Raw genomic sequence first — 25,769 nt, forward strand, 5'->3', positions numbered from 1 at the left:
TTGAGAAAATGGCTGTAGACATAGCCATAATTCTGTTAGAGTGACCCCTTGGCTTACAAGACAAAGACTTTGCATTTCTTGAGGAAAGACATTGAAAGGAATCAGAAAGCCAATTAGACAAGGCACACCTAGACACTGGCTTGTCCAGCAGGGCTTTTGAAAAAAAAAATAGCTGGTCAGACTTCTTAATAAACTTGGTTCTGTCCAAATAAAATCTCAGTTGTCTGTGAACATCAAAACAATGCAGTAAGTATTGCAACTTGTTTGAAAAGTTGGGGGAAAACACTGGTTAAGTGAATAGCTTGATTCAAGGCACCTTCTCACGCCACCTTGGGCAAAAAGGCAGGATCCGTTCGGGATTCGTTCTGAGAGGAAACCCTATCCTTATGAAAGACCAGATATGGAGGTACAGATACCAAGGATAAGGCCTGCAGATCTGACAAACATCTGGCTGAAGTGACAGCCACCAAGAAATGTCTTCCAAGACAACAACTTCAAAGAGACCGTCGCTGAAGGCTCAAAGGGAGGGCCAGAAAGAATGTGAAGCATAAATGGTAAATCCCAAAGAGGAACATAATCCAAAATAGCAGGTTGCAACAGGAATGTTCCTCTGAGAAAAGCTTGGATATTTTCAAAGCTGCTACTGAAGTATTGCCTCTGCTAATGTGAAAGTTGGAGATAGCAACCAACTGGACTTTAACAGTGGAATAACTAGATCCAGACTGAAACATATCAGCAATGAAATCAAGAATGGCATCCAAAGGTGCTGGAAAATAGTCCACAGAGAGGACAAAATGTGAAGTACTGTGTCAAGGAGCATGGGATCACTGGCCATTAAGGGAATTGGAGAAACGTTATAGTTAATTTGAGAGACAGAAGGTTGGGTGGGTCCAAGTCCATTGGGTGAAGGATCAGATCAGGAATGGGATCCAGCACCCAGGGAGGGTACTGCAGAAAAGGGAACCACACCTGACAAGGGCAAAAAGGAGCAATGAGGACCACAGTCACTTTTCAATGGGTGGCTTTCTGGAGAAGATTTATTATCAGAAAAGTGGGAGTACAGCATACAGCAGAGTGCCCCTAGGAGACCGCCTCTGTGGAGGCACTGAGGTGTAATAACTGTTGCACTTGGTGTTGGACAGGGAAGCAAACCAACTGCATCATGGAGTGCCCCAACACTAGAAAATCCAACTCATTACCTTTGAATTTAGGCACTACTCAGGTGGAAGAAGGATGTTTCTGCTTAGACTGTCTGATACAATGTTGGATTTCCTTGGGATGTGCATTACTGCCACAAACAGTTGAGATGAAAATCTCCCATTGCCAAACTCTCATGGCCTCCTGACAAACAGGGTAGGACCCCCCCCCCCCGTTTGTTCAGATAACAACTCAGACATACTGTCAGTTTGCACTGAAATCACACCCATGAGGAGGAAGTCCGGAAAAGCCTGTGATGCAAAGAGAACTGCTCTCTTCGCCTAGACACTGATGTGAAGACTAACTTTGAATACTGACCAAGTCCCTTTCACCGCCTTCCCTTCGAAATGCCCCTTCCCCACCCAAGAAGGGAGCTGTCTCTCATGACTGTGCCCTGGGGATGAGGACTTGAGGAGAACAAATGGTCTCCTGGCAGAAGCTACTAGAGATTACAACCACCACCTGATCTGACATTGACAGACTCCCTTCAAAATGATGGGAAAATCCATGGGATGGGTTAAGTAAAACCACTGAGTCACTAATCTCCAATGCAGTATCTTTATTTGGTACCTCTCTAGTGGGAACTAAGCAAATTGCTGCAGGCATATGACCTAGAAGCCCAAGAACCAAGGAAGCAGGAGGTTTTCTGTGAGACAGTTTGAGACTGGCCAGAGTATGAAGGGCAGGCACTCTACATGCCAGAAGTCTTGCAGTCTGAGACACTGTGTTTAACTGACAGCTTATGAATACAAACATGTGAAATGCTTCAAGGCTGGACTTTTGATGGCTCACAGTGACTCCTAAGGAGAGACACAACTAGAGTAAAGAATCCCTTGCCCTAAGGATGCCTTCATGGGGCTGGTGAAAAGCCAATCATCCAGGTAAGGAAATATCTAGAATCCTTGCAGCTTCAGCCAGGCTGCCATGACTGCCATGACTGCCATGTGCATGCACCCGGGGGGGGGGGGGGTAAGACTAAAGGGCAGTGCTCTGAACTGGTAATGACTGGTTCCCAGCCGGGAAGCATGGGCACCTTCTGGACTGCCTCACTATTTTTATATGATGGTAGGTGTCCTCAAAAGAGGTAGAATGGACTGTATCGTGACCATCCAGAACTTGGTCCGTTTTACATAGCGATTTAACTTGCTTAAATCCAAAACTAGTCAGAGGTCCTTGTTTTGGAACCAAAAAAAAACTTGGAAGAGACCCCAGATCCTCATTGGAATGGTGGAACATCTTGGATGACACACTTTAACAACTTTTGAATCTCAGTAGCTGCATCCTTTCTCTAATGGGGGTGGTGTGTCTGGAAGGTTTTTGGCATTTTGTTTTGGCTGAAATAAAAATTGAATCTTGTAGCCACTGCATACAACTCTCAACACCCATGTATCTGAGATGATGGCCTCCAAAGCTTCCAGGGTGTAAAGCCAAGTGACGCCTGACTGTCTCCAGAGCAGAACAGTTGGACAACCTTTCAGGAATGCTGAAAGGGCCTCCCTGAAAAGGCTCAGCAGAAGCCCTGGTTTTGTGGACCACCTCTGAAGTATGGGAGGTGTGCATTCTGATTACCCCCCCTTGCAGGAACATCTTGCAAAGACTGCTGCACTGTTCTAAAAAGAAGCTTGCCCCCCACTTCTGGTCCCTGGAGAAGACCTGTTGTGGTGTGGCAAAACACATTCCAATGGCAAACAGCATCTATCCTGTCTTGTTTGCTCCTGGTCAGTGTCTTTAATCTTTCACCCAAAAAGCAAGCAGGCATCGATAAAGGATGCCTTACAGCAGTCCGCAAAGTTGCAAACCTCATCCAAGTGTGCTGAAGCATGGCAATGCTGGTGCCAGCAGCTTGGGACATACAATCAGCCATGTTGGAAGTAGACTGTTGTGTGAAAAACTGCATCTCCAGCATCTTTTGAGACTCTGGAGCCTGTTATGTTTTAACTACTCTTGATACTTTACACACAATGTCCTGTTGAAGCTTTGTCAAACAAGTCAAGTAGTTCACCACCTCAGCGCAAAGGTGACTGACATGTAGGCATGCTTTCCTGTTTGACTCAACACCCTGGATTTCATTTTAGGGGGATGGACCAATAAACTCTCTTCCGAAATATACTTTTTGGTGGCTGCTGCCACTACGATGGCATCAAAGGTGGGACCCTTACTCCAATGCTGTTGATCCTTGGGAGGGCAAAGATCTTCTTGGGCTTTTTTGGTATAGGCTCAACTGTACTGAGTTCCATCCAGGCACTCTTGGGCACTAATTCAAATAAGTGCGTCTGGAGAGGGATCAACCCAGGATGTGGATGGGCCCATTCCGAAGACCTCAAAAAATACAGACTCCTCTGGAGATGGGGATTCGGATGCCTAACCCCTGCGCTGGAGGAGCAGCTGCATGAGATCACCAAAAAAGGCATCTTCGTGGGAGAACTTTGAAGAACTCTCACCTTCTTTGATCTCAGTTTATCCTTGGTGAGTGATTCCTCCATGAAATTCAGGTACTTCCTCTAGAACCATCTCTTCCATTGACAGTCCTGCCAGAGGGACTCTGGAGGAGAGGTAAAAGGTGCAGAAGGCCCTGAGTACATCGTAGTCTGAAAGCCTATCGGCGTGGGATGTCCCAAAATGAGCTTGTGTGAGTCCACAGGCACAGACAGAAAGGGGAGGATTAACGGATGGCTGCAACCATTTTGTCTCTAGTCTAAGGAGCACCTGTTCACTACATGGAAGGCAGAGACTAAAGCTGAGTGCATTGAGTTCACACTACTGGGATTCAAAGACTCCAAGGAAATGCCAGACTCAGGCCCTGCCCTTATCTGCTCTGACACCAAGATCAAAGCTGAAATATCAAGTTCCAAGGCTCTGAGAAGGAGAGGCCCCCAAAGCTAAATTCTCAAGCTCCCCTCAGCTCTGAGACTGCTGTAGTCGAGAAAGGTCAAGGTAGTGTGGAAGTCAGAATCTGCCACACAGTCAGACCCGACCCCCGATGGTGTTAAGGCAACTGGCTTTGGAAAGCCTGGAGCCACTAGGACCGAGGGAGGATACAATCAGCTGGAGATGAAGTCTTGGGTCAAGGAGACAAGGTCGATGGAATAAGACCTAGTTGCATTGGGTCTGCAAGAAGGACTGCATCATCTGCTCCCAATTCGTGGTTCTAATACTCCCAACCAATTGGACAGACCAAGCTGAAAAGGCTACTGAGGAGGGCTGGAAAGCCCTCCTACCCGTATAAGGTGTTAAGGAAATTTAAAAATTAATTAAATAGTCTTAATAGAGTTTCAACATTTACTAGAAATCACACGTGTGGAAGACAGAACCAGTAATGTCTCCCCAGACAAACAAATCCAGGTATTTTTATAAGAAAATACAAATGAAAACAACACATGTTATCTATCAGAGCACTGCCAGTATCTAATAAAAAGTTGTTTACTACCAAGATCTGTAAATGTAATTATTCATTAGAACAGTACTAAATACCTAAAATGAAATACGTCAATGTCCTAAAAATAGGTTATTTAAAACATCCTTTTCCCAATTCAGCATTAGTAATGTTACAACAGACAAACTTTCCTATGAGAAACTAGAAAGAATGCAGTCTTAAGCAGCCTAGCTGATACATTTTAATTCATTTACATGTCCCAGCTATATAGCAGTTTCAGCAAAACACAAACATGCGCAGACCATAATATGTATTGTTTACTGCTTAAAAGAATCTGCTGACAAGATTAAAAGTTACTGACCACATACTCTTTCTTCTGACATGCTCAGTTTGTTCTATATAGCTCAACATTCTTATTATTTATTAATTCCTTCACAAAGGCATTCTTGCAGAACTGTTGTATAACTAAAGACTGGGAGATAGATTGGGATAGTTTATTGAAGGATATAAAACTCTGGGCAGACAACACAGTTTCAGTCTACTGACACTGTACTGAAAGAGTGCAATAAGATCGTTGCTTGTATAAGAAAATATATTAAATCAAGGAATGCAGAAGGGATGTGGTCTATCTATACAAATCTAAAAAGACCAAAAAACTGAGTATGGCAATTGCCTCTGGTTTTCATAAATTAAAAATAAAAAAAAAACACCATTCGAAAAAATACAAAGGAGATTTACCAAAATGTTTAAAGCTTTGGAGATGATGCCATATGAAAAAAGAATCTCCAAACTGGTAGCTTTCCTCAGTAATCTACAGGCAGAAACAATGGGATCTGATTCATGTGTACAAGGTCATACAATATCTATCCTTCGAGGAAAATACTTGCTTAAACAGGAGAGAAAATACACAATAAAAGTTCTTGAGAAATTTTGGGAAAAAATAACAGAACAAGATTTTCAGACATAGCTGGTGCCTCTTGGAATTTTATACCAATAAAAGTAAAGAACAGTAAAAGCCTAGCATGCTTTACAACTTCTACAAATTAAGTTAAATTTGGTACAGTATTCAACAGAATGACAGTCTAAAAGGGCTTTGGGCCTTTGTCTGAAAACAATACTGTATTACATTAAAACGAAAGATGGGACCTTCCTGTGGTGAATATTAGGATTGACACATAAACTGTACAAGCAGCAGAAAAAACTGGGGAGCTAAACTGCTGAGTATTCCTTCCTACTTTGATGTGTGACATTACAATGTGTGACAGCTAGACAACAAACACCCTCAAATGCAGTAGAAGAACAGGTTTCAGAAATGTGAGGCCCTAGTGATATAGAATAAATCTCACCAGTTCCCATTACAGGAAGCCTTCAAAGTCACATCCTCAGTTTCTGAGCAAGAAGGTTCTATTAAAGTGAAGGGTTTAAAAATCCCTTCCAGGAATTAGTGGGAGGTCATATGAAAGGAGATGGTCTCCAGATAGTGATAAGTTCTTATGTAATATTCAAAGTTCTGATATGACTCTGAGCATTGTAACTTACTGTGCTGAGCAGTACTATAAGCATGGAGATGCTATATTATCAAAACATTGTTTATTTTTTCTTTTAGTTATTAATTGCTCTAGTCAGGTACAATATGCAATTACCTGAAATATGTTTGAAGAACGTGAGCATAAGCTATACAGAAAGTCTGCCCTATGAAAATGTTTATTAGAAAAAGATCCATTAAAATATAAAATACTTGGGTGGGTCATCATAACAGATAATGCTGAGGGCAAATGTTAACCTATGAGAGATCTTACTGTGGTAAATCAGTGGACTGCAACAGGTTCTTCAGAACCCAGAGAATGATAGCAGCAGTGCTTAAGAGTTTCACCCTGGTACAGGAGAAAAGAACACAAGGACTGGCTAATCATACTCTGAAATGATCCATTCAGAAAGCTAGAGTGGAGATACAGCAAGTAGGTGCTTCACAAAGTACACTGTCCTCATTTTCTTAACAGAATTGGTCCGCAGTGTCTTTTCCAACTCCAGTAAAGACGAGTGATGTTTCTTTTTTTTCATTATTCTCAAGAAAAATTCTTGAAAGCCTTATGGTAATTACTATGACAAGTCTCTCTGAATTCCTTGCACATAACACAAGACTTCAAGCTGAGATCCTGTCAAGGAAGTAAAGGCAAACCAGATATCCGTCATGTTTTACAATCTTTTGGAAAAGATTTCCACAGCCTGAAAAGTGATTCCAAAGCATTCTGGAAAGTAGATGACTGGAACAAGGAATCCCCCACCCCCCCCAAAAAAAAATATGCACCTAGAAGATCAACAGATTAGCTCTGACTCTGCTTTGATTAACAGCGAAGAGAAAGAACTGAAGAAAATGGATCTTAGTCTTTTCCTTCAAGAGCTCTGCCATAGTAACAGCAACAGAGTTATGTCTGAAAGAAAGCTAAGGCTGTAGAACTGCTTAAAACTCAGCATCACTTATCTGCTACATGGTAGTGGTTTATTCTGAATAAGGACCTGCTTGCTAACACCAACCCAAAGAAAACATGGTCTGAACCCCACTGTTTCAATGAAGACTAAGCATAACTAAAACCCCTGATCTTTTTCTATTAGCAATGTCTGTAAATATGCTCCAGCCCCCCCCAAAGATGCTGAGTTGAAGGTTTCAATTCTGCAAAAGTCAGCTAGTCTCTTTATGAAAGATATGACTGGGGTGGTGGTGGCAAAAATTTTGCTGAAGTTTGTAACGGCTAACACCCACTGATACAGGAAAATGTTATGTTGGTCTAAAACTGAAAACTTCTCACCTTGTCTTTGAAGTTCCAGCACACACCTGCAGACAGGAAGGACAGGGTGATGGCTGAGAAGCCAGTGTAGTGTACTTCAGTGACCTGGTAGAAGTATAGAAAGTTTGTGTGTCATTTGACAACTACTCAGGAAAGAGTGTGCAGTCACTGTAGGCACTTGTCATAAAGCATGAGCAGAAATTAATACACTTCCCACAACAGATGGTTGATTGAACATTTTCTATGAAGCAAACTAACAGCCTGTTGAATCGGAGCTAAATAGAATAGAAGATTATTTACATATGTACACAAGAGATCAATCACAAGTTACAGTGAAATCAACAGAAAGAGTGGTTGTGCAGACTTAAAGGTTATGTGACGTGACTTACACTGGGGGATCTGCAGGTGTTCAAGTAAAATTTGTTTAAATTAGGGTGTGAAGTTTGAGTATCAGGATATTTCCTTTAGAATTGATGGGAGGGACTGGCATAGGTTATGTGCTTGCACAGAGAAACTGTGATCAACAGAGTGGAGTCTAACTTTAGGGAACTGGAGTATTGGGCCCCTACTAAATGTTCCTTTGACTCTTGCTCTTTACTTTAGCTTTCCTCTGATTATATGTCTGAAAGACAAACAATCCTATGGTATGGTTTTTAGCTTCAACTGGCAGCTGCTGTGTGTGTTGTTCTCAAAATATCTGCCGTGAAACTTGGACGATTGAGCAAAGGTTTGAGGCAGTGATGGTTCAGCTCGTCTGCCAACAAGATGACCTCTTAAAAAAGGACTTTTAAGTTTCTGATGTCTATTTTTAACAATGATTATTTTTGCAATAGTTGCAAGGAGAAATGGACAGGCAGGAGCTGAGATTTTTCAAGACAGTATATAAAAACCTTTAGGCATTCCATCCTTAGGAATCTTCTTGATTCATTAGCTGCTCACGACTGCATACAGAAAAATACAGTCACTACTTTACAGCTAAATATAAGAAAAACAGATAACAGTTCATAGTTAAAACAAAATAAGGCAAGTCCGTGTAGCGTTGACTTGTTTAATATAATAACCTTCTTTCAACAAGAATAAAAAGTAAAGCAGACTTGAAACAAATATAACGTTGTATCGTTGTTACATTATATTTGTTTCAAGTCTGCTTTACTTTTTATTCTTGTTGAAAGAAGGTTATTATATTAAACAAGTCAACGCTACACGGACTTGCCTTATTTTGTTTTAATAGTTTATGTGATTCTTCGTTCTGCAATAGTTCATAGTTATTTAAAAGACATGACATTATGGTTGATGATGACAATAATGCACCGATTTCTTTCCAGAGTATATGAGAACACTAAAATGTTTTACTGATAACTCAACTAAAAGAAATTCAAAACCAACATGTTTTAAACTTAATTAAAAGACTCACCAAGAAGTAGGATCGGGAAAAGTTGCCAGGAACCACTCATGAAACACAGGAGGATGTCGGGGTAGAAGGTGTTCTTTGAATATTTTCAGTTTGTCAGGTAACTGTGCAGTTTTAGGTAACATGCATTGCCGAAGTTCCTTTCCTGTCATTAATATGGCTGAAAAGACAAAAAGAGAAACAGTTATAGCAAAGAAAAAAAAATCATACAACCAGAGTATGAGCTCTCTACCTACAAAACAGGAAAGAAAGAAAGGAAAACTTCATATTTGATTAAGTCTGTGTTGTTTATTTTATTTACTTTAAATTGGTTATCCAGGTAGAGCACTGATCACAAATAACCAATGCCAGTCTCAACCTAGGAAAGAAAGTAAGAAAGATGCAAATTGGTGAGATTTACATTTCCTAAAGCACAGATGATTGCATAGAAAAATGCATAGCAATGATATACGATTACACACATTATTTATTTCCATTTGTAGAATCAGGAAAGTCCAACTGGCCAGAAAACACATTTTCAGGATAGGCCCTGGGAGAAAAGATCCTTTCAAAATATAAACAATGTCATACAGTAATACAAAGAATAAAAGTTACATACACAAAGTCACCACTGCATAATCTTGAAAAACTATACTGGCTAGGTCTCTCTTAATATCTTACCCAAGCACAAATACATATTGCCCATATCTTAATATATAAACCAGAAAACTGTCCATTACAAAACACCACCACCCCAGTCATACCCTCCACCAAGCGACCAGCTGACATCTGCAGAACTAAAACCTTCAGGGGAGCTCGGGAATATTTACACACAGTGCTAACAGAAAAAGGTCAAGGGTTTTAGTTATGCTTAATCTTCATTGAAACAGAATTGTTCTTCAGTGCTTTTTCCTCCTCCAGTAAAGATGAGTGATGATGATTCTTTTCATTACTCTCAAGGAAAATTCTTGAAAGCCTTATGGCAATTACTAGGCCTAGTCTCACTGAATTCCTTGCACATAACACAAGACTTCAAGCTGAGATCCTGTCAAGGAAGAAGAGGCAACCTGGATATCTGTCATGTTTTGCAATCTTTTGGCCAACATTTCCATGGCCTGAAAGGTGATTCCAAAGCATTCTGGAGAGTAGATGACAAGAGCTAGGAAACCCCCCCACACACACACACAAAATACGTACCCAGAGGATCAACACATTAGCTCTGACTCTGCTTTGATTAACAGCGAAGAGAAAGAACTGAAGAAAATGGATCTCAGTCTTTTCCTTGGACAGCTCTGCCATAGTAACAGTGGGGTTCAGACAAAGGATAACAATTGCAGTACACAGGCACAGGATTAAACAAAATCTTTCAGTAAAGCACATGAACATAGTTCAGATCCTGCAATACTGTGATGAGCCAACACTAACAAACATTGGATAAACACAGGTTATATTACCACACAGTAGAAGATATTTGTGAATAATAAAATTGGGTACTGTGATTTGATGCCAAAGACAAAGTACACTGGATATAAAACGTGTGCACACCCCTGTTAAAATGACAGGTTTTTGTGATATAAAAATAATGAGACCACAATAAATCATTTCAAAACTTTTCTCACCTTTAATGTGACCTATAACCTATACAATTCAAATGAAAAACAAATCTGTTAGGGGAAAAATATAAAAAATAGAGTACAATAAACTGGTTGCATAAGAGTGCACACCCTTAAACTAATACTTAGATGAAATACCTTATGATTTAATTACAACATTCAGTCTTTTTGGGTACACACCTGGCATCAATTAAAGAAACTCTGATTAACCCCAAATAAAGTTCAGCTGTCTTAGTAGGATTTTCCTGACATTTACTCAGTTGCCTGCTACAGCAAAAGCAATGGTCTGCAGAGAGCTTACAAAGCATCAAAGGGATTTCATTGTTGAAAGGTATCAGTCAGGAGAAGGGTACAAAAAATTTTCACAGCACTGGATATACAATGGAACACAATGAAAATAGTCATCAAAAAGTGGAGAAAATATGGGACAACAGTGATATTGCAAAGAACTGGATGTCCCTCCAAAATTGATGAAAAGACAAGACGAAAACTGGTCAGGGAGGCTGCCAAGAGACCTACAGCAACACTGAAGGAGCTGCAGGAATTTTTGGCAAGTACTGGTTTTGTACCATTTGTGACAACAATTTCCCATATTCTCCATTTGTCTGGACTATGGGGTAGGGTTGCAAGAAGGAAGCCTTTTCTTACACAGAAAAATATCCAGGCCCAGCTAAAATTATCAAAACAATACATCAAGTCTCCAAAAATCATGTGGGAAAATGTGTTATGGTCTGATGAGAGCAAGGATGAACCTTTTGGCCACAATTTCAAAAGGTACGTTTGGCACAAAAACAACACTTCGCATCACCAAAAGAACTCCATCCCCATGGTGAAGCATGGTGGTGGCAGTATCATGCTTTGGGGTTGCTTTTCTTCAGCTGGAATTGGGGCTTTAGTCAAGGTGGAGGGAATTATGAACAGTTCCAAATACCAGTCACTTCTGGCCCAAAGGTAATCTGACAGATTTGGAACACTTTTGCAAGGAAGAGTGGCCAAATACTGCCGAATCAAGATGTGCCATGCTGATAGACTCCTACCCAAGAAGACTGAATGCTGTAATTAAATCAAAAGGTGCTTCAACAAAGTATTAGTTTAAGGGTGTGCACACTTATGCAACCAGCTTCTCATACGTTTATTTTTTTCCCCCCAACAGATTTGTTTTTCAATTGAATTGTACAGGTTATACGTCACACTAAAGGTGGGAAAAGTTTTGAAATGATTTATTGTGGTCTCATTTTTTTTGCATCACAAAAAATTGTTATTTTAACAGGGGAGTGTACACTTTTTATATCCAGTGTAGAAATGGAAAGGGATTAAGTACATGGTTGAATGAGATGGGGGTACAGCAGTTGATTAATACTTCGATAACCTTTCAAGAGTAAGAAATGATATGCAACAGGCTATTTTGAAAAAAGAGCGAGGGTAAGGAGGCAGAAAATTGCATATGGTAGCATTATGATGCAGTGAAATAGTAAGTATCAAGTTAAATAGTAACCTTTGGCAATTACGATTAATGTATTAGCTTGGGGTTATTTGCTTTAAGTGTAGTAGCAGGGAGTTCCAAAGTTTGGAAACATAGCAAAAGCAGAGTGAGTTAAACAGCATTATTATTAGATTTGGTGCTTAGTAAAAGTGATTTATTTTGCGAATGTTGTTTCCTGGCTAGGAAATAATACTTTATGATGTATTGTAGTGCTGGACAGTTTTCTGGTTTATATACCAGTTATTGGCAATATGTAGTTGTGAGTAGGTAAGATATTGTGAGAGATCTAGCCAGTATATGTTTTAACATTATGCAGTGGTGACTTTTGTAGGTAAATTGATGGAAAATGTAACAATTTTAACTGTTTTGGGATGAAGAACATTATTTTATTTATTTATTTTTTTTTGGATTTACAAGAAGGTGGATACTTTCATAGCCATGTTCTAATGGATTTGAAGGAGTCCTGGGTGAGGTCATGAAGTTTTGAGTGGGTTGGGGCTAAACAGATGAGGGTGGTGTAATCTGCATATCGGATTACAGCTGCATGCTCTGAGGCTGTGTAAAGTTTGTTTATAAAGAAATTAAATAAGAGGGGCCAAGTAATGAACACTGTGGGACTGCAATGAAAACAGGTAAGAATGGTGAAAAAGTTATGGCGCCATTATATCACTCATTGTCTGTCTATGAGACAGTTACAGAACCATGAGAGGGCTAAGTGCGAGAGTTTGTGGGTTCAAAGTTGTTTGAGTAAATTCTGGTGAGAGAGAGAGGGTGTTGAATGCCTTTGATAGGCCAAGGAAATGTATGATACCAAGTGGCCAGAATTGTTAATGTGGTTTATGGAGTTTGCGAAACTGTCTAGAGTGGTTGTGGTACTACATTTGGGACAAAAAAATGTTAGGTGTTGCTGAGGGGGCTATTATTGATGAACAGTTTTAAGAATTAAGAATGGATAATTTTTACTAGGATTTTTGATAGAGGTGTTAACGTAGCTATGGTGAATTCTATGGATATGATCCTTTTGAGGAGAGGTATAACAGATTTTTTTCCAGGGGGTTAGAGCATAGTTTTCCGAAAAAGAATGGTTTACGACAAAGACGGGATAGGTGAGGGTGTCTGCTGCGATTTTCAGATCAACATGTAAACTGTCTGCTGCTAAGGTGGTTGATTTTAGTGTGAGCAGACTTTTTTCTTTCAGGTTTTGTGAGACGGTGGTTGGAGGGGAGGGCTACACTTGAGAAAGGAGAGAACAATTTGTATAAGATGGGAATGGGGGGGGTGACCTGTCTTTGTTGTTGTTTGTTGTGGGCAAGGGTGCATTTGATTGGCTGGGATAAAGAAGTTTATTAACAGAGGACCAGAAGTGCTTTGGATTGGCTCTGATATTTGTGTTGGTAGTAATACTGATAGTCTGATTTAACCTTCTGTTTAGTAAGGTTGCTAAGGTGCCTGAAATTCTGATAGGCGCTCTATTTTGTTTTTAAGCCAGTTCGTCCATGCTTTCCCTCTTAGCGACATGAGTGGTTTTGGTTTCTAAACTTAACCATATGACTGGATTAGAGTTAATGCTATTTGTATAAAGTAGTGCATGGTGATATAGTATATTAAGAAATGTGCTGAAATTGCATATTGCTTCATCAAGGGGTAGAGTCTTTAGAGATGACCAATTACATTTCCTTAGGCTACTGCTAGAAGCTTCCACACTGAATTTTGTGAGACTGCACACTTGTTTGTAGATAACCTGATATTTTTAATACTTAGTTGTCTTACTGTAAATGTGGGGAGATGGTCACTGACAGTATCAGGTAAGCACCTAAAGGAGCTTATATTGAGAGGGTTAAACATAAGCATTCGGTAAAGTAGGACAGGCTATTTGTAGTTTTACTGAATGTTGTAGTTGTATTGATAAACTGGGTGAAGTTATAGAATTTTTTGGTGCAGCTGGGGGTGGTTGTATTTGTGGGCCGACAGTTTATGGCAAGATCACCAGATATTATGGTTTCAAGGTGTACATTTTGATACATCAAGCACAGACTTAGCTGCACTGGTATTACCTCCTGATGGCATACATAGTGCGTCAATGCACATGCTTTTACAATTAATCATTTTTAGTACTGGGATGAGAAAATATGTGTTAAAGTTGGGGATATCTTGAGGGTATAAGGTTATGTCTAGAGTGCTATTGTAAATTACAGCACCACCCCCTACTCTTATTTATCCTGTCCTTTATGAGATAATTTCAGCTTGGTGGGACAATGTCCTTATCATTTACTGCTAGTTCAGCCAGGTTTCAGTAGTTACAAGTATGTCCGGTTTATAAAAGGCTATACAAGCATAAATATCTTTTACTTTATTACAGATGCTTCTAATACTCATATTTGGTAGCAGCAGGGCATTACTGTGGCTATGGGGAGGATATTGCTTAGATGTTGTCAAAGTTGGGTAATTGTGGTCATGGTACTTGGGCCTGGGTTGGGGTGGATATCTCTAAGTATCAAGGTAGATGTGATATGTTGATATGAAGGCAGCCATTTGTATTTATATTTAATCTTTCGGGTAAATTTTTGTGCTACAGAATTAGGTCTTGTATACCTGTATTTGTAGGTGTTGGTTATAATGGCGTAGTATACTTCGGAAGATATGGTTAGCAGACAGCTAGAATTGTAATGTTTTTGAGTTTCTATGTTTGTGGATTATTATGGTATGCAGAAATAGTGTTATGGAAGGTTGTAATGTGTGACAGAAGTGCTACTAGTAATAGTAGTAGTGTGTGAAAAAGAACATTTAATGCTGTGGTGTTTATTGTAAAACAAAACTGTCTGCAGGGGAAAAAGGACTTTCTTTGTAGTCAGTTAATGGTTATGGGACAAAGTGCATATGAACTACCAAGTGGAAAACTTTTTATAAGGCGGCGATACTACACAATGAAATAATACTTTACTGGGGGGACAAAATAGGTAGCTGTAGGTCAAAATTAGATTACAGCATGTGGCAACGCAGCAGATATCTAGTTATGGAAAGAAATAAAATGAAAAGTGGTAAAAGACTGTATGCAAGAGTGTTTCTGGGATGCAGATTTGCTTTCTCAAATGTAAAACTACAATTGTGTGGTACCTTAATTGCTGACAGATAGTCTAGAAGTTATAGGTTCATAGGTGTGTACTAGGCTAATGGCCCTGGGGCTTTTACAAGCCTAGCCCATAGGATTACCCTGGCATTGTACCACCCGACCTTAGTTCCCAGTGCCTCTATTGAGTACAGCCACTGGAGTGATCACAGGAGTGAATTTTCTATTTCCCATCCCCTCATCAAGATTTCTCTTGAAGAGGGCCAGTGAGGTGCTCTGTTTGACATGTTTGGGAAGTCTGTTACATAGCATGGGCAGTCTCTGGGTTATGAACCTGTCCCTCCAACTTGTTCTGTTGATTGTGGTAATGAGGTTGAGGTCTCTGGAGTGTGTGGTGCGGAGTGATTGGGATTTCTTTAGATGTAGCATTTCTAACAGAGCTGCATCAGATATGGCTTTGTAAGTCAAGCACAGATCACCTTTAAGTAGGCGATATGAGACCGAGAATAGTTGGAGTTTTTTTAGTCTGCCCATATAGGACAAGTGTTTAAGGCCTAGGATCCTCTTCGTGAGGTACTTTTGCGACCTCTCCAGTTGTTGCAGGTGTCTAGTGAGGTGCATGCCAAATGGGGCATTGTACTGAATGACTGGCCTAATGAGGGAAGAGTAGAGAGAGACAATGACCTCTTTCTTCCTGGATGTAAAACCCTTAGTAATGAGATGTGCCACACAGAAGGACTTTCTGACCATAGTGGCAATGTGGTGGTCAAAAGAGTGGCTGCTGTCAACCTGTGTTCCCAGATCTCTTATAACGCCTTCTGTGTTCAGTGGACTACCATTGATGTGGTAATTCATGGGAACCGGGTTTTTCCCAAAGGGGATGACGACACATTTTTTGGCATTGAGCTTAAGGCCATGGGGTTGGGAGGGTGGCCTAATGGTTAAGGTGTTTACCTTACAAACACAAGGTGCACGGTTTGAGTCTCACAAGGGATAATTGGCTAGGCTTACAATGGCTCGCAAGGACAGTTAGCTTCGTACTAACCTATGAACCTATCGTTCTGACACCAGTTGTTGGTCTCTGTGAAGCCTTTTTGTAGTATGTCAACATCACTTGGGGTGTTAATAACTGCCATCTTGCAATCATCTGTGAACTTTGTCAGCCAGAGTCCCTTCGTGTTGGTGTGGACTTCAGAGAAGAAGATACCAAACAGGAGAGGACCCAAGACCGAACCCTGTGGGACTCCACTAGTGACTGTGAGCCAATTTGCAACTCACTTAGTGATATAGGGGTTGATGCTTAGTGAGTTTTTCTATGATTCCTGAGTGGGAAATGGTATCAAAGGCCTTGGCCAGGTCAAGGTTGGCTGTATGAACTACCTTGCCTTCATCCACAGCTCTAGTTACTGACTCAAAGAAGTTGACCAGGTTAAGCAGGCATGATCTGCCCTTCACAAATCCAAACTGTGTAGGATCCAGAGTTTGGAGATTCCCTAAATCCTTGTTTAATAGGTCCATGATGATGCATTCCATAGCTTTGCATATCAGACTAATCAGGCTAATGATGCAATCGTTCCTAGGGTCTGTAGTCGCTCCTCCTTTGTGGAGAGGGATGACTGTAGCAGTGCATCATTCGGTAGAGACAAAGCCTGAGGTGAGGTTGTGATTGAACAGAGCACACAGGTGAGGTGCCAGTTCACTCTGAAGTTCATGTAAAACACAGCCAGGGATATTGTCAGGTTCCATAGAAACTGTATTCTTGGCCTTGGACAGTGCTGTTTTACCTGTGCAGCAGTAATACTGGGTGCCTGGGAATCTACTGGTATTGTGATTGATCCTTTGGTGGGGGAGAGAGGACTAAAGTTAGCACTGAATCTGTCGGCCAGTATATTGGCAATATCTGCTGACGCGGTATAGAAGGTACCATTGTGGAGTAGCTCAGAGCAAATCTGGGTATTGCCATGGAGATTCTTTACATAACTATAGAAGGCTTTGTGGTTGTCTTTACTATCTGTTGCAATTCTGTTTTCATAGCTAGCTTTACAGGATTTGATGAGGGATCTCAACTTTTTGTTGAGGTTGATAAGGGAGTTCTTCCAATCTTGAGACTTCACCTTATACTGCATCAGTTTCTTCTTTCTGTTGTAGAGTTTGTTTATGGCAGGGGACCACCAGATTGGGTTCCTTTTTTTGGAGGAGAGCGTCTTGGTTCTATTGGGTATGGCGAGATCCATGCATTTGGTGTATGATTTGGCGGTCATGCAACTGCTCTCCATTTGCATGGATGCCGTGAAGCTAGCCACCACTGTTTTTAGGAGCCCAAGGTTAGCTTTGGAGACGTTTTTCACGGTGGTTACCTTTGCAGAGGGGGGGTGGGGTGGATTTCCAAGGTGATTAGTTTGTGATCAGATCTAACCAGGGAGGAGTTGACTATTGGTGTAGAGCAACGGTCGCCCATGTTAATAATAACCAGGCCAAGGATGTTTCTACCTCTAGTGGGGGTAAGAACAAGCTGGTCCAGGGCATTGAAATTAATGAATTCCAGGAAACGTAGGGCAAGTGTATAGGTACACAAGTAGTTTTCCCAGTTAATGGAGGGGTAGTTGAAGTCGCCCATTATGAAAGTGTTAGGTTGGACCCTAATATTCTCCAGGGTGCTTAGGAATGTGGAGTGCGAGTCTTGGGACATGGTTGGGGACCTATAGCAGGCTACGACCTGAATCGCTGTCTTACCCAATGTCAGCTGCACCTGAAGTATCTCTATTGCGTTATGTTGGGCTACCAGTCTGGAGGTGTGCGCATCCTTTATGAATATGGAAACACAACTACCTTTTGAGCTTCAGTCGAAGTTCTGGGGCCGAAAGGTGTGGAATGAGTTATAGCCTGGTAGTGCAGGGGTGCTTTCTGCTGCCTTGAACCAGGTCTCTGTTACAGCACAAATGTCAATGTTCTCCATTTTAAGTAGTGCTTCGAGCGAGTGCATTTTGAGATTTAGACTTCTAACACTGAGCAGCATGACCCTCAGATTGCATTTGTTTGTAGCTTTCATGGTGGTAATTTGTTCTTTGGAACACCACCTAAAAAAAGCACTATATTGGTGGCAACAGCCTTGGACAGTGCCTGGAAGCTCAGGGGTGACAGACGCAGGCCATCTCTGGCAAAGCACTGAGGTCTGTCAATCATGTCATCCCAGGCAGACAGTTACTGAATCCCCTTAGAATGACACCAGAAACTTAGCCAATTGTTGAAATCAATCATTTTCTGCTTGTACTGTGGTATCATTCTGGGTGATGGCAGAAGGCTGCTCAGGGCTAGGATCATACATACCCTCCTGGGCTACATAATCCGAGAGCTCCTCCATGTTTCTTTTCATGTAGTCCAGGGAGGTCCATCTCAGGTCATTCACACCCACATGTACAATGACAGAGTCATATTTGTACCTGTTGAGGGACCTGAGTGCATGCGTTATGTGGCGGATCCTGGCACCTGACAGACAGCTAACTGTTACTTTCTCCTTATTCAACCTAGTGAGTGGGACATCAGCGTGCCTCATAGGTCTATATTAGAACACCAAACTTTCAAAATTTTGAGTGTTCTAATATCGAACCCTATTAATTGAAAATTTAAAACATCGAGCATACAGAACAGCAAATTTTTTCCTAGGGAAAACATTTGCTGTTCCAAAACACATACAGACATCACAACCACACCAAACAAACAGTAATCCACACATACACCTAAACTCTTACACGTAACCCTACACTAAACTATACATACACCACTATCCACTTACCTTAACCCAAACCCTAAGGTCCGTCACTATCGCACAGTCACCTCACCCGCGCCCTAAGCCTCACGTCCACACAATCGCACACTTACCTGAACCCGACCCGTATCTTTCCACCACAGCACAGAAAATACCTAAGCAACAGAAACGGACAACCAAATTCTTTCCCTGGGAAAAAATTTGGTTTTCTGTTTCTTCGATATTTTCAGCATTCATTGAAAACGGGTCGATATTAGAACACTCTAAATTTTGAAAGTTTGGTGTTCTAATATAGAGCCTGCCTCACTATCGAGTCACCTATGTGTGTTGGGCATGCTGTTTTGGCTTAGGGGCTTTGGTTATGTGGCACAATGTTTAAGAGAGTGTGTGTCTCGTGATTAGTGTTGCGTTGTGGTGGTTGGGTGAGTTTCTGCCTTGAAGGTCTCTGCTGTTTGGGTAGATTTTTATTGACAGCCTCTGTGAAGGTGGGTGCGTAGTTTGTGTTTTTATTTGAAGGCAGTGCTGGTGTGTGTTTTGGTGGGCTGTGTGTTCCATATGGTGTGGTGCAAGTGTTGACCTTCTCCTCTTGACTGGCTATTCCGGTCTTGGCTGGAGAGTGTGTGGATTCCAATTTGGATATATAAGTGCATCTCTCACAAGTCTGAGTGTTGGGAGGTAAGAGCAGAGGGTTGTCAGTGTACATGAGGCAGTTGTTACATTGCCTCAGGATGCCCAAGTTCACCAGGTTAATAGCAGAAAGCACAGGGAACTGACCTTTAGACATGCCTGGAGGGGTGGGCATTAATAATATGTACTGGAGCGGTTTCCTTGTAGAATGTTTAGCACTGGTAGCACTTTGTGCTACAATACTTGCTACAAGAAGTCTGGTAAAGTGCTAGATTAATAAGCTAGTAAGCAGAAGACAGAACTAGCAGATCTAAGGGAAAAATTGAAGAGCAGACTTTTTGGTACCACTTAGAAGCTTACAAACAGTTTTTGATGCAGCAAATCTGTATCTGGACTAGACTAGTTACAGAAAAGGTGAGAAACAAGCGCAAACATGGGCTTTTAAACCAGAAAGTTGAAAGAGATGGAAAAACTGCCCAAACTGCCAATAAACTACAATTTCTGGGCTAGAAACCACTCCTCTTGTGGTAGATAGGCTATCTAGTGCTTACCACTCCCACTGATAAGCTAGAAGGCTTCCCTCCAACACAGAAAGGCTTGGGGGGCTCAGAAGCTTACAAACCGTCCTGAATACAGCAAATCTGTATCTGGACTAGACTAGTTACAGGAAAGGTGGGAAACAAGTGCAAACATGGGCTTTTAAACCAGAAAGTTGGGAGAGATGGAAAATCTGCCCAAGCTGCCAATAAACTACAATTCCTGGGCCAGAAACCACTCCTCTTGTGGTAGATAGGCTACCTAGTGCTTACCACTCCAACTGATAACCTAGAAGCCTTCCCTCCAGCATAGAAAGGCTTGGAGGGGGGGGAGCTCAGAAGCCTACAAAAAGTCCTGGATGCAGCAAATCTGTATCTGAACTAGACTAGTGACATGAAAGACAGGAAAACAAGCTTAGAATTTTTTTTACAGAAGTACAGGTAAAACAGCACTAAAAACAATTCAAGAGCAGTGCAAGCTAGCACACTTGAGTGTGTAGCAATATTATAACAAATACATTTTAAATAAATGCAATTTATTCAAACTGTATTCTGAACTACATTCAATTATTGTTTTATTCAACTCTGAACAGTTAAAAAGTGCTAAAAAATATACTTATCAGCTCTATATTTCCAGATTGTTTGAGAAGCACACTCAGTCAGAACACAAGGAGATTCTAGCAAAGTTTTTTTTTTTTTTTTTTTTTTTAGTAAAGTGGAAAGGGAGAAAGGAGGAACAGAAGACAATTCAAGGTTAAGAACCTAAGTGGGCTGGCTTTCTCAAATATTCTCTCTGTATTAGGTAAGAATGAGCTAATGACACTAGACTGAGAGAAGTATCCCAGATCAAATTTACAGTAGGGGCGGATAAATGCAAAGCCACCAAGTATAAGAACAAGACACCAATATGGAGGGTGGATGGGAACAAAATACAGACACCAAGAAAAGCAATCTGAAGCAAATTAATAAATGCAGCAGTTTTGTTAACTAAAACAAAATACAGACACCATGAAAAGCAATCTGAAGCAAATTAATAAATGCAGCAGTTTTGATGACCATCACTGATAACAGATTAAGTGCCAAAAATGTACTTACAGGCTTTCTGTATCTGGATGTCTAATGAATCAGTCACAGCTAGGGTACAAAGTGCAGCTAAGATACGAATAATGTCTCACAGAACTGTAACTCCTTATACAGTAGTATAAAGGAAAACTTAAGAGCCTCAGGGAATCAGATAACACAAAAATCTGTGCTGACACCTTAGACAGGCTGGTTTCAAAAGAAGGCAGACAACCCCCGCTATGAAACCAGCTGAACAGGATCTAGACAGTGACCAGAAATATCAAGCAATTAAATAGCACTACAGTTTTGTTAACTATCAGTAAATAAGAAAACAAAATACAGACACCAAGAAAAGCAATCTGAAGCAAATTAATAAATGCATCAGTTTTGTTAACTAAAACAAAACACAGACATCAAGAAAAGCAATCTGAAGCAAATTAATAAATGCAGCAGTTTTGCTAACTAAAACAAAATCAGACACCAAGAAAAGCAATCTGAAGCAAATTAATAAATGCAGCAGTTTTAACTAAAATAAAATATAGACACCAAGAAAAGCAATCTGAAGTAAATTAATAAATGCAACAGTTTTGCTAAACAAAATACAGACACCAAGAAAAGTAATCTGAAGCAAATAAATGCAGCAGTTTTGTTAACTAAAACAAAATACAGGCACCAAGAAAAGCAATCTGAAGCAAATTAATAAATGCAGCAGTTTTGTTAACTAAAACAAAATACAGACACCAAGAAAAGCAATCTGAAATAAATTAATAAATGCAAGAATTTTGTTAAACAAAATACAGACACCAAGAAAAGCAATCTGAAGCAATAAATGCAGCAGTTTTGTTAACTAAAACAAAATTAGACACCAAGAAAAGCAATCTGAAGCAAATTAATAAATGCAGCAGTTTTAACTAAAATAAAATATAGACACCAAGAAAAGCAATCTGAAGTAAATTAATAAATGCAACAGTTTTGCTAAACAAAATACAGACACCAAGAAAAGCAATCTGAAGCAAATAAATGCAACAGTTTTGTTAACTAAAACAAAATACAGACACCAAGAAAAGCAATCTGAAGCAAATTAATAAATGCAGTAGTTTTGTTAACTAAAACAAAATACAGACACCAAGAAAAGCAATCTGAAATAAATTAATAAAGGCAAGAGTTTTGTTAAACAAAATACAGACGCCAAGAAAAGCAATCTGAAGCAAATTAATAAATGCAGCAGTTTTGTTAACTAAAACAAAATACAGACACCAAGAAAAGCAATCTGAAGCAAATTAATAAATGCAACAGTTGTGATGACTATCACTGATAACAGATTAAGTGTCAAAAAATATACTTATAGGCTGTCTGTATCCGGATGTCTATTGAATCAGACACAGCCAAACTACAAAGAGCAGCCAAGATACTGATACTGTCTCACAGAATTGTAACTCCTTATACAGTAGTATAAAGGAAAAGTCAAGAGCCTCAGGGAATCAGATAACACAAAAAGCTGTGCGTATTACTATGACTGGATAGGGCTTATATGCGTGTATTTCTACCACTGTGTCTATCCTTATGAGGGGTAGAAAAGTAAATAGATCTGTTGGTGGAAAACAGTCTCTATAAATGTAATGTTTTCAGGGCTGAGACAGGAGCAAAGCAGGCAACAGCTCCCACGCCAGCAAGAGGTAATCAATGTGGATGTACTCACTGTAAAGAAGACAGATGCTATGAGTTATTATGCAGGTATCTGCATTACAGATTACTTCTGCCTTTAAAAATTATTAAAACAAAGACACTCCTTTATAAAAAATACTGCTTGAAATACTGTAACACCACTACACCAGCTAAGTGAAATAAACCCCTCTCATTTGTTTTGCTTATGTAGTTAGGGGGAAATACATTTCTCAGAGGGAAGAAAGACATAAGACCAGCCTGAGTAAGGTGCTCAAAGAAGCAAAGAAGAGGTGATACTTTTACAAATTCAAAGAGATAGGTAATACTATAGGATACACACTGAACTATTGTGCCAGAATGACCTTGGATAATCTAGATTCCCTAAAATGGGACAGATGAGGAAGAAATAGGAAAGTGCACTAATTTAAAGATGATGATCAGGGCTATTATTGGTTTGGAATCTCTAAGCCTTTTTTAATTTCTCCAAATCTTTTGGATTTCTAATACTATGATGGGAATGGACCCCATTCCTAAGTCAAAGTATGATTAAAGTTCATGAAATTAGTATTGATTCAATCTTTGATGTCAGCCAAAAGTGCTCTTCGCAGCACTCGCAGTGTGCCCAGTAATGACTCCTACAATTCATACGGGGTTGCATGTGTTGGTAACATATCAATAAGATTGTAGATTCTTTTTTATAAGACCCGTTGCAACACTTACAACTATCTAGGTATCTTTCTTCCACACTGCTCTCGCTTCTGCCTGCAGATCTTGATATTTTATGACTTTGTGTCTCTCTGTACGCAAGACACTGTAGTTACTAGGTGTAGCAATTTTAATAATCAATGCTACTTTTGCCTTCTTTTCTTGGACCGCTATATCCAGTTTTCTAGTATCTATCTTTTGAATTGTTGGTAATGGGTGATCCCATATGATATAAACATCATTTTCTATGATGCTTTGTGGATCATGTTTCCAGTGTTTTTCAGCCACTTCAATACCATAATGTTTTTCAGCCACTTCAATACCATAATGTTTGCACACTCCCCAGTGCAACAGTCTTGGAATCTGTATGCCTATTTTAATTTCTCCAAGTCTTTTGGGTTTCTAATACCATGATGAGAATGGACCCCACTCCTAAGTCAAAGTATGATTAAAGTTCATGAAATTAGTATTATTTCAATCTGATATCAGCCAGTAGTGCTCTTCGCAGCACCCACAATGAGCCCAGCAATGACTCCTTCTCCAATTCGTACAGGGTGATATAGATTGGTAACGTATATAGATATGACTGTAAATTCTTTTTTTTTTAAGACCCATTGCTCCTACTACTATTGGAACTGTCTGTGTATCTTTCTTCCACATGGCTCATGTTTCTGCTTGCAAATCCTGGTATTTTATGTCTTTGTCTCTCTCTGTGCGCAAGACACTATAGTCACTGGGTGTGTCAATTTCAATGATCAATGCTACTTTTGTCTTCTTTTTTTGGACCACTATATCCAGTTTTCTAGCATCTATCTTTTGAACTGTTGGTAATGTTTCCAGTGTTTTTCAGTCACTTCAATACCATAATGTTTGCACAATCCCCAGTGCAACAGTCTTGCCACATTATTATGCCTTTCAGTATACAGTCCTTCTGTCATTAGTGTGTTGCAACCAGCAACAAGGTATGTGACTGTTTCCAATTCGGTTTTACAAAACCTACATTTGTCTGTTTCTCCCACATGTTCAAAGGACTTTGTAAACTAGCGTGTATGCAGCCCACTGTCTTTGGCTGCTAATATTAACCTTTCATTTCTTGGTTTGAATTCGCCTCTCCTTAACCATTCCTGCGTTCATTGTTGATCAACGTGAGGATCTTCCATAAGTTTTCTATACTTGGAACTATACTTATGCTTTTTCCACACTTCTTGCCTTCTCATCTGGTCCTTCACCTTATATTCCTTCTTTTGTTTTTTGGAACATTCAATTGCTGCCTGATTTTTATCTACTTCTGGTTTGATTTCCATTCCTGCTTGACGTCAATATGCTTCTGCTAGATTAAGCAGAGAAGTCATTTTAGATTTATTTTCCTCATGTTTCAAAACTTTCACTAAATTTGGATCTTGTGAGGTCAGCAGGTAAGTGTGGAGTCCCACGATTGCAGATCTATACATGTAATCAATTTCAAGGAGGCCCATCTCTCCTTCGGAATGGAAACATACAATCTTGGTATACACTGATTTTTATAAATCATTTGGTGAGCATGAAGCATCCTTCTTGTTTAAATATCTAATCTATCCAACACTTTTTGAACCCAGTCGATCACTCCAAAACTGCACGAGGACAGGAGCAGCAAATTGATTTATAGCTTGGATCTTGTTCCCAGATGACAATGCTGTTCTCAGGATTAATTTAAAGTCTTCTAAAGTATCCCTTACTGAGTTTTATTCACATTTGCTCATGTTTCATTGCTGATCTTTCATCAATTTCCAAGCATTTATACACTCCCTCTTGCTCATGTTCTTTTATATCACATTCTTGTCCCAAACTGACGTTTTCCTGGTGCTGCAGTTTTCCTGCTTTAAAGGTTGCTTTTGCACATTTATCAAGACCACATAATATTCTAATACCATCTGAAAAAGTTTTGACAACCTGCAGCTATGCTTTCAGTTCCTCATCTGATGAGCTATACAGTTTTAAATCATCGACAAAGAGAAGGTGAGAAGTCATTAGACTTTGTTGTTTTCTAGGAGCCGAATATTAGCCATGGCCTAAGCTGTTGAGTAAATAGCTTAACAGATTAAGGGCAAGGCAGAATAGCAACAGTGACAGAATATCCCCCTTTGAATTTTTATCCCTAGGATAATAATCTGTCCTTTATCATGGCTTAATTGCAAACTGGCCTGCCATTGTTTCATGGTTACTGTAATGTAGTCGATCAGTGTAGGGTGTATCTTATACACTTTTAAGCACCCTTTTATCCATGAATGTGGGATACTATGAAATGCTTTTTTGTAGTCAATCCATGTCATACTTAGATTTTTCCCCTTTTTACAGTTCTCCACTATGACTTTATTTAACAGCAAATTATCCTTTGTTCCCTATGGCTTTCTTTTACTGCCCTTTTGTTCTATGCCATAATTGAGTTTTCTTCTAAATGACTAAACTCTGTTGGCGTCAATTCCCATGTACAGTTTATACATCATCAGAAGGCAAGTTATT

General features: G+C 40.0%; 1 protein-coding gene across 1 annotated transcript in view; it reads right to left on the reverse strand.

Moving 5' to 3' along the window:
* Nucleotides 1–25,769, reverse strand: part of ATR (ATR serine/threonine kinase) — a 1,835,177-nt gene that overhangs the window by 143,630 nt on the left and 1,665,778 nt on the right. Inside the window, exon 43 of the mRNA XM_044071973.1 lies at nt 8,771–8,927. Coding sequence (XP_043927908.1) covers nt 8,771–8,927 — 157 coding nt within the window. The remainder of the gene's footprint in view (nt 1–8,770; nt 8,928–25,769) is intronic.

The sequence above is a fragment of the Protopterus annectens genome, chromosome 5.part0, assembly GCF_019279795.1.
Source record: "Protopterus annectens isolate FY-2018-M chromosome 5.part0, PAN1.0, whole genome shotgun sequence".
NCBI lineage: Eukaryota > Metazoa > Chordata > Ceratodontiformes > Protopteridae > Protopterus > Protopterus annectens.